The sequence below is a fragment of the Crotalus tigris genome, unplaced genomic scaffold, assembly GCF_016545835.1.
Source record: "Crotalus tigris isolate CLP2741 ecotype Arizona unplaced genomic scaffold, ASM1654583v1 scf7180000024341.3516292, whole genome shotgun sequence".
In the NCBI taxonomy this organism is placed as follows: Eukaryota; Metazoa; Chordata; class Lepidosauria; order Squamata; family Viperidae; genus Crotalus; species Crotalus tigris.
In genome coordinates, this window is record NW_024100511.1 from 2031072 (window position 1) to 2041147 (window position 10076).

At 44.3% G+C, this 10076-nt stretch overlaps 1 protein-coding gene across 2 annotated transcripts in view; it reads left to right on the top strand.

Moving 5' to 3' along the window:
• Positions 1 to 10076, top strand: part of NCAPG (non-SMC condensin I complex subunit G) — a 42343-nt gene extending 32267 nt beyond the window's left edge. Inside the window, exons 18-22 of one of the 2 annotated variants that reach the window (XM_039326515.1) lie at positions 104 to 265; positions 5272 to 5440; positions 7155 to 7235; positions 7766 to 7838; positions 9638 to 10076. In XM_039326515.1, coding sequence (XP_039182449.1) covers positions 104 to 265; positions 5272 to 5440; positions 7155 to 7235; positions 7766 to 7838; positions 9638 to 9749 — 597 coding nt within the window. In that variant the 3' untranslated portion in view covers positions 9750 to 10076. Of the gene's footprint in view, positions 1 to 103; positions 266 to 5271; positions 5441 to 7154; positions 7236 to 7765; positions 7839 to 9520 lie in introns of both variants that reach the window. The other variant, XM_039326516.1, reaches the window with a different exon arrangement.

Sequence of the window (10076 nt, forward strand, 5' to 3'; positions counted from 1 at the left end):
CTCAAAATACGTGTTAAAGCCTCCTCCTTTTTGCAGTAATACTTTTGTTGAAATTGTGGACAATTTATATTTGGACATTACCACATTGTCATGGCTTTTTCAGGGTTTGACAGTTCATGATAATTTAGCGCTGAAAATATGCAATGAAATTTTGACGGATCCAAGTGCACCAGATGTCCGGATATACACAAAAGCTCTTTGTTCCTTAGAACTCAGTAAGGATTTCACAAATGACCTCATGGATTTACTTGAGGATATTCTTGTGGTAAGCCATAGCCTAATGATATACAGACATACACATACCAATACAGATCCAGTGGGTTTCTTGTAAAATTTCTGAGACATGTCTTAGAGCAGTGGTTATTAACCTTTTTGAACGAATCACCCCCATGAGCCAATGAGGAAGTTGTCATCGCCCCCCTCCCCCAACATAACCTCTCAATCACAACATAGGAAATAATTCTTCAATTTATGCAAACACTTTTTTTGTTTTCTTTAAAATTGTCATCAGGACATATGATCCAAATAATTTATTTTCAGTCTTTTTCCCATATCTCAACTGTGTGAAAAATTTTGGTGCCACCTGTCACTTTATTCCCAAACTTTGTGATACATGTATTTCATTATTATCTTATTTATTCAAGACACTTAAATGTAATGACCATTGAAAACAAAATTCAACTGCAAGAAAGTGAAATGCCCAAAAAGAAAAACAGTAACATTTAATGATTGAATTACAAGTGAAATTTAAGATACAAAAAGAAATATAAAAAGGGCATAAGAACAAACCGCAATGCAGGAACTAAGAATTTCAAGACGAAAACTCTGAAACTAAATTAAGATTCGAGGAAAGTATAGTCATGCACACTGTAAAAAGGATTAAAAAGTCACAAAGAAAATATAATATCGAACTGGAGTGCATGCTAAAAAAGTTTGTAAGGCTGTAAAGAGACACACAAAACAGCATGCGATGTTTCGAAAGAAGCACTCCCCCCTCCATCACTGCCCATTCTGGCCAATGGTGAGCCACTGTATGGGTAGAGCAGGGGTAAGCAACCCAAAACACTCAAAGACGAAAACTCTGAAACTAAATTAAGATTCGAGGAAAGTATAGTCATGCACACTGTAAAAAGGATTAAAAAGTCACAAAGAAAATATAATATCGAACTGGAGTGCATGCTAAAAAAGTTTGTAAGGCTGTAAAGAGACACACAAAACAGCATGCGATGTTTCGAAAGAAGCACTCCCCCCTCCATCACTGCCCATTCTGGCCAATGGTGAGCCACTGTATGGGTAGAGCAGGGGTAAGCAACCCAAAACACTCAAAGAAGATAACACTGCATATATCCTTTTTTACCTTCAAAATATATATATATATAATCTTCAGTGTTATCTTTATTTTAGATGTCAAAAGGATTGCTCTCTCTCCCTCTCCCTCCCTCCCTCTTTCTGTCCTTGGTCTGCCAGTCCTCTTCCCCCACTCAGTGTGTGTGTGAGAGAGAGGGGGGGGAGAGAGAGAGGTACTTGCGCTTCCTCTCTCTCTTTCTCTTTTTCTCTTTTCTCTCTCCCTCTCTCTTTCCTCTCTTTCCCTCCCCCTTCTTTCTCCAGGTGAGGAGAGAGAGGCACTTGCGCTTCCTCTTTCTTTCCTCTCTTTCTCTCTCTTTTTCTCTTTCCCCTCTCCCTCTTTCCTCTCCCTCTCTCCCCCTTCTTTCTCCAGGTGAGGAGAGAGAGGGGGGAGAGAGAGGCATTTGCACTTCCTCTCTTTCTCTCTCTTTCCCCTCTCCCTCTCTCTTTCTCTCTTTCCTCTCCCTCCCTCTCCCCTTCTTTCTCCAGGTGAGGAGGGAGGGGGGAGAGAGAGGCACTTGCGCTTCCTCTCTTTCTCTTTTTCTCTTTTCTCTCTCCCTCTCTCTTTCCTCTCTCTCCCTCCCCCTTCTTTCTCCAGGTGAGGAGAGAGAGGCACTTGCACTTCCTCTCTCTTTCCTCTCTTTCTCTCTCTTTCTTTCCTCTCCCTCCCTCCCCCCTTCTTTCTCCAGGTGAGGAGAGAGAGGCACTTGCGCTTCCTCTTTCTTTCCTCTCTTTCTCTTTTTCTCTTTCCCCTCTCCCTCTCTTTCCTCTCCCTCTCTCCCCCTTCTTTCTCCAGGTGAGGAGAGAGAGGGGGGAGAGAGAGGCACTTGCACTTCCTCTCTTTCCTCTCTTTCCCCTCTCCCTCTCTCTTTCTCTCTTTCCTCTCCCTCCCTCTCCCCTTTCTCCAGGTGAGGAGGGGGGAGAGAGAGGCACTTGCATTTCCTCTCTTTCTCTTTTTCTCTTTCCCCTCTCTTTCTCTCTTTCCTCTCCCTCCCTCCCCCATCTTTCTCCAGGTGAGGAGAGAGAGGGGGGGGAGAGAGAGGCACTTGCGCTTCCTCTCTCTTTCCCCTCTCCCTTTCTCTCTTTCCTCTCCCTCCCTCCCCCTTTTTTCTCCAGGTGAGGAGAAAGAGAGAGAGAGAAAATGAAAGGCAGAGGGCACCGAAGGGGCGGGAGGGGGGGCAGGAGACTGCAGAAGACCCTATTGCCGCTGGAGGCACCCAGCTTCGCTGCCCACCAGGCCTGCAGGGATGCCCCGGCTCATGGTCACGTTGGCAGGCCATCCCACGTGCTGCTGGCGTCCCTGAGCTCAAGTCGGGGCCATGGGGCATCTGCAGAGCGCCCCGCCCGTCAGCTGCATCGCCAAGCCTCCCCTCGTGCCACCAGCGTCCCTGGGCTTAACTCGCAGGGCATCTGCAGAACACCCCCATCAGCTGCTGGAGGAGCTGGGGCCGCTCCACAACGCATGACGCTCCCGGCCATCCGCGACTCACCAGCATCGCCCAGGGAGCGATGCCCCCGCTGGCCACCACCCCAGCCAGGACTGCTGCCCAGGGGGCAACAGGAGGAAGAAGGGGAGGAGGAGGAGGGCAGGAGGAGGCGTTCCCGCGGGTCTGGTTGGAAAATGCCTCCCCCTCCCTTTCTCTCCCCCCCATCTTCTACTCACCTCTCAAAGCAGCCAGGACTCTGGCGCACCTTCCCAGTCAGCTGGACCAACAGTCCCATGGCTAGAGATCGCAGGGGCAGCTCTCCCTCAGGGCCGCGGCTTGCAGGAAGGCTGACCCGCTAGGCCAGGGGTAGGCAACCCAAAACACTCAAAGAGCCACTTGGACCCGTTTCCCACCAAAAACAAAACACAGGGAGCCGCAAAACCATTTTGATATCTAAAATGAAGATAACACTGCATATATCCTTTTTTACCTTTATTATAGGTGTGTGTATGTGTATGTGTATATGTGTATACACACACACACACACACACACACACACACATATACACATTAAAAATAAAAGTAAAAATATGACTCTTGGGAATATCCATACTATTAAAACAATGATCACCAAGAGAATGCTTTAAGAGAATAAAATTACATACACACAAGGGTAAAAAAAGGATATATGCAGTGTTATCTTCATTTTAGATGTCAAAAGGGTCTCTCTCTCCCTCCCTCTCTATCTGCCCTTGGTCTGCCACTCCTCTTCCCCCACTCTCTCTCTCCCTCTCTCTCTCTTTCTCCCCCCCCTCCTATCTGCTGCTCACCTGGCAAGCTTCAAGCTGTTGTCCAACAACCTCCGGGTAGGCAACCTCGTCTCTTTTATGACTCATGGACTTCAACTCCCAGAATTCCTGAGTCAGCCTAGCTGGGCGAGCTAGCTCTCTCCTGCCCTTCCTGCTTCCTTCAGAGACGCAGCAAAGGGAGGAGCTCCGCCCAGAAAGCTTTTCAGCTCCTCGGAGAACACTGTGAGTGCACTCTTTTACACAGACACACACACACATACACAGAGAGAGAGAGAGAGAGAGAGAGAGAGAGAGAGAGAGAGAGAGAGAGAAGCAGGGAAGCGCAATTGACTCTCTCTGTCTCTGTCTCTCTCTGCAAAGGCAGAGGAGGCTGGGAGCCACAGGGGGAGGCTCAAAGAGCCGCATGCGGCTCCGGAGCCGCAGGTTGCCGACCTGTGCGCTAGGCTGAGGCTCTGGTGGGCTGCTCCCAGCGGGGATCCTGGGGATCCCCTGCGCGGTTCCCCAGCCACGTGCACTTGGTACGGGGCCAGCCAGGGAAATGGACTTCCTGGCTGCGCTTGTCCCAGGAGGCGGGGCACCCGGGCTCAGGGCCAACCAGGAGCCCTGTGAGGGGCAAATCCGCATCAGAGAGAGAGAGAGAGAAGCACAAGTGTCTCTCTCGCTCTATCTCTCTCTCCAAATGGCGGAGGAGGCTCGGAGCTGCAGGGGCAGGCTCAAAAATGTCCCCAAAACTTCTTGCTCCATTGCCCCCATATCACCCCCTTTTCATTCCTTTGCCCCCCTGTCGCCCCTTTTCATTCCATCGCCCCCCTGAAAAATGAAATCGCCCCCTGGGGGGCGATATCGCCCAGGTTAAGAACCACTGTCTTAGAGTATCAGAGAGAGTGAGAAGAAACAATATTTGTCCTCTGAAATTTAACATCTCCATTCTCCAAAAACCCAAGTTTGCAAAAACTAATTAAAAAATTATCCTTTTTTGGCCACCAGGTTTCCTTATCTTCTAATTTCCTCTGAGGAAAAACCCTGAAGCCAGGATTTATCAAACATTGTGGTGCCATGATCCTATAAAATAATAAATAAATTTGTTTGAAGTTTATTTATCGATATGCTAGATGTCTCATTGGATTTCACCAGCCAGAATACCCTGGAAAATTTAAAATGATCTCCACTCTTAAAAATAAGTTGATAAAAAAATCCAAAACAAAAATTCTGTGCGGAATTCTCATTCCATATTTTATCAACCTAGATTGCCAGTGTGTGGATGTCGCATGTAGAGAATCCATAGCCCTCTCTCTTAAAAAAAAAAAAAAAAGTTGAAAGTTCTCCCTGTCTTCAGAAACTCGAATAAGTGACAAAATGGAAAGTTTCACAAACTGGAAGGAAGTCAGCTTGGTTCATAAAACAAGAGCAGGCAGGGAGCAGGAAATGGATATAAGTGTTTCCTCAGATACAAAAATGCATAATACCTTTATCTAGAGCAGGGGTCTTCAAACTTGGCCCTTTTATGACTTGTGGACTTCAACTCCCAGAATTCCTCAGCCAGGCATGCTATTCATAGGAGATATTTGCATTTCTGTTGGTTAATGAACTTCTTAGCCCAACATTCAATTCCAATCCCAACCCACGTTTAAGATCAACAAATGCCCATTATGTACACTTCTAAATAAGTATTGTTGACTTCTCTATTACAGAAAGTAAAAGATAAAATGTCTTTAAAAATGGTTGAAAAAGTCAAGAACAACTTAAGCAAGGGAAGCCATGTTGATGGACGTGTTTCTAAAGAAAAGGACATTGCAGAAATAGCAGCAAACAATTTGGACTGCAATAAATCATGTACTTCCACTGGCCAGAATGAGGAGGGTAACACAGAACATACTATACTGTATTTTTTGAATTCTTTAGAGAATCTCTAGAAATAGGAAATGGGGTAGGGGAGAAATTTGTGTATTAAGTTTGTATTATACCAGTGGAGGAATTGCTCAGTTTTTACACAATGCCCTTATCATGTGTATTCATGGATGACTTTTATGTTGGCATTAATATGTTGCCATGAATGTTGGGACTGGAAGCCCTGGTCCAGGTGTGTTTCACTTCTGTTCCCTCTTTAGTGGTTATTCTAAAGCCCTGCCCTCCAGGATTGCTGAACACAGCACTGTTTATGCTTCTTTTAATTGAGGAGTACAGACATTTTTGCTCAAGAAATGAGTCATTGACTCATACATTGCTTCAGAAATAGATTGTTTAGATCAGTGGTTCTCAACCTTCCTAATGCTGCGACCCCCAACCATGTGGTTGTAAATCAAGGACTACCTGTATTTCCCTGTGGGCGGGGCAGGAGGAGGCGTGCACGCTCCGCCTCCTGCGACTGGAGCACACGCTGGGCAGGCCGAGGGTGCACGCAGGTTGTCGCCCAGCAACCGCCTCGGCCAGGGAGCGCCGCGCATGCATGGTGCCGCCCCCTGCGCCGGCCGAGGCGTAGCTGGCAAGCGACGGCGCGGGCCGACCACCGGCTGGGCCACCATCTGGCCCAGCCCAAGGGAGGTAAGCCATCCGCCGGGCTCCACGCGCGCCAGCAACCCTCCTTGCACCCGCCGCTGCCCCGCTAGCCTTACCTTGGCCACCGCACATTCGGTAAGGCAGCAGGCAGGCCCAGGTGCTCCTGGGCAGCCATGGCACGTGGCAACGAGGGTGCAGGCTGACCACCGGCTGGGCCACCAGCTAGCTCAGCCCAAGGGAGGTAAGGCACCCGCCGGGCCCCGCGCACGCCAGCAACCCTCCCTGCGCCTGCCGGCATCCCACCTCCCACCCCTGGCCCTCTTTTACTTACATTTAGTAGTTGCTCAGCAGGGAGGGGTAGAAATGTCCAGAAAGCTCACCTTAGCTGCAGACAACTTGCAGCACCGTTTGCAGACTGGGACTTTTGGTGGGCTCAGCAGGGCAGAGACAGCCTGGACAATTCCTATTGGCTTTTGAAAGCCAATAGAATTAGACTCTATTCAAGAATAGAGTCTATTCTATTGGCTTTCAAAAGCCAATAGAATAAGAGGGAGTAGCACAGCTAAGGAAAAGGGGGAAAAAGTGGCGGACTGCGTTGTTTGGCGACCCCGTGAAATGGTCATTCAACCCCAAATGGGGTTGCAACCCACAGGTTGAGAACCGCTGGTTTAGATGGAGGTGTAACAGATTCATTCATGTATTTGTATGCCTCTCCACCAATCACCCTGGGTCAACACATAGTGATGAGCTCAGAGTGAGGTTGTTCTGAAGTTGCTGACAAGGAATATAGCTGCTATTCCTTTGATTAACAGAAGAACTTCTGCAGACTGCAAATGTTATGTTTGTTTTGATATTAGAAAAGGTATAGTACACCAAATAACTCCAAATGACTCACTTAGTCTTCACTGGTACCCTTGTCTCAGAAGCTACTGGAAGGAAGTTCCAGAAACTTCCTTCTATTTGCAATCCCAAAATTAGGAGTTATGTTCCGCCATTTAATTAGCATGAGATGCTCTGATTAAAATAGCAACATTGGCATTGACTTTGTCCAAGTTGTTTAATATGTTCTCCTAAATAGGTGATGAAGTAATCACTCCTACTGAAGACCCAGAGTACACACCTCTAAAGCCAAGATCTACAAGAAACAGAGCAACGAAGGGTAATAATCCTCTGAAGCAAACATACTTTTGCTTTGTAAACCTTTCTCCTAAGTATTTGTTTGGCTAAAGAAAGGGCATGTGTGAATGTATGCATGAACTGAACTGAAAAACATAGATACTCGCTTTTGGGGCAACTTTGACTTTACTGAAGTGACTTGTGTTATGTTGGCTTTCTCTTCAAGTGCAGTGCCCTATATTTTGTTACGTGGGCTCCTTGACTAAGTACCAACTTAGAATGATAATTCCAGTCCCAATTGTGTTCATAAATTGAGGACTACCTGCATTTTCAGTAACATCCTGTAAACACTTAAAATATGGGGATAGGTATGATTATTTTTAGCTGTAAATTCTCATGGGATCAAACCCTTATTGGATGAGATACATCCAATAACACTGAATACTTAGGAGATTCATTGGGGGAAGAGGAAGCTGTAATGCTAGGGTGCATCTTTCTGTGGAACACCTCTGGAGAAATTAACAGGTTCATGGTTTTAAACTTTGATATGTATGTGTTGTGTATCCCTTTTAGGTTTGAGAAAAATGGAACTGCAGACTGAGCATAGAAGTGGACATTCTAGAACTAAAGGATCTGAAAGTGACAGGTAATTTGAGTTATCTGATAATTCCTGCTGTTAGGATTAGACATATGCATTTACTTTTCTTCTTTCTTTGTGATTAAAAAATTACATTGGTCTGTTCAGTGTAGATGACCAGGCCGAACCCAAGGGTGAGACCAAACACATCACCAGCCTGGAGTCCCTGCAATCCCAAAAGAGACCCAAGTCTCTTGAAGACCTTGAATGACAATAAAGTGCAATGGGTTAATTCAGGGGTCTTCAAACTTGGCAACTTTAAGACTTGTGGACTTCAACTCCCAGAATTCCTCAGCCAGTCCTGGAGTTGAAGTCCACAAGTCTTAAAGTTGCCAAGTTTGAAGACCCCTGGGCTAATTTATTGAATATTAGGTAGCATATGGCTATTTAATTGGATATTGTTTCTTCCCCACAGTGCCATCTGGATGCAGGACTAAATTTGACTGCCTTTGGCTGACCTGCTCCCTTGGCTGCAGTTAGCTATGATAAAAAGCTTGGATAGGGGACAATGTGAGGCTTTAGTTCGTCCATGATGAAGGACGCTTTTGGAAGAGACTCACTGTCTACATTGCCTGTTCATGGACCAACTGTGGTCTCATTTCCATTCTTCACACAGTGACATGGATTTCTTGAAAGTTGATGTCCAAAGCAGCTGAAGGGGAGGGGGCAGGAGTGGGAGCTGTGTTGATGGGAAGAATGGGGGAGAAGGTGGTGGTGGTAGTGGGAAAGTAAAAGCAAGTGTACTCAGGTGAAAATTAAGATAAATAGTGGAAAGATCTGGAGATGGGTCCTTTCCACTGTATCTGTTTTGATATTCCTTTTTTTTTTTTTTTTTTTTTTTTTTTTTTTTTTTTGAGAAAGAACTAGCTTCCACAAAACCAATCTGGTAACTACAGTACCAAGCACATTCTTTTACTGTTTTAAAGAATTGTCAGAAAATGTCAGTCTATTAATGAGACTAGACAGAAATGTAGTTATAAAAACGTATGTATAATTTTGAGTAAATTAGGGAAAAGAAAGGTTTGGATGTTGCTTGAACAGATTGATTTATTTATCCAGTTAAACTTTAATCTTAAAATAAATCCTAAGAATTACATTCAAGCAGGTGATTATCAGTATACTTAAACTGCCCTTAGATCTGTTATGTATCTTCCTCAGCTACAGCAGTTACGGAGTAAGCTATATATCTATTTAATATCAAATCACTTGAGAGCCAGGTTTCTTGCAGAAAGATGACACTGAATGTAACTAATTAGACTTCATGCATCTTCCTCTTGCAGCTCCTAGATACAGGGTTCTCCTCAGTTATAGAGAGGATTGACATGAAGTCTACCAGAATAAAGCTACTCTAATTAATTGGAACATGAGCTGTCAAAATGCAGAAAGAATCATTTTATAGGTTTCATAACTACATTTATGTCTTCTTGCTGTAAGATACATAAGACATATCCAATATAAGTTGGTCCCTCATTAGAGTTGAATATCAACATAATCAAAGTAACTGCTTTTAAACCTGATCCTTACCAATAAATTAATCAATAATTGCCAAAAGTATCTATAGCAAATTGTCTATTATCTACTGGAAAAACAATGAAAAGTCTGTCCACCTAGACAAAACTTACCGCTGTAAACCAATTTAGGACTTGATTTCCTCTCTGTGTGTGTGTGTAAATATATATATTTAATAACAGGAACTCAGGAGCTGTCCTAACAAACTTATTGATGGAGGGTGTCTTCTAATTAAAAAAAAAAACCTGCTTGTGTCCTATTGAAGTCATTACATCTCAAACATCTTTCTTTGCTGGCAGAGAAATTCAGCAACCTGTTTCCATGGCATATTTGCAACCATTCCACCGAATCAAAATAACAGCTCTTGCAAAAACGAAAACGGATCTCTCCAAGCTTCTAGACAAAGAATAGATTAACTAAATCTGTTTGTCACTAAAATTTGCTTTATGTGCTGCATAATAAAGATAATCTTTGCAATGTGGTACATTTCATAAAAAGAGCTATTTTTTTTAAAGTGCCCATTAAGGATGCTTGAGAATTATACTTAATTACAACCAATTTTTATTGCATATATAGCTCAAGCTGTTACTCTGAAAGCTGTATCTTGGATGGTTAGATCAGTTTTGTTTTTCAAAATGTAAACCTATTATTGAAATTTGTCCTTTGTGAAATATAATAAAATGTAGTAGATTGTCTGTAGTATTTATAAATATGGCAGATAAATTATTTTTACTTTAA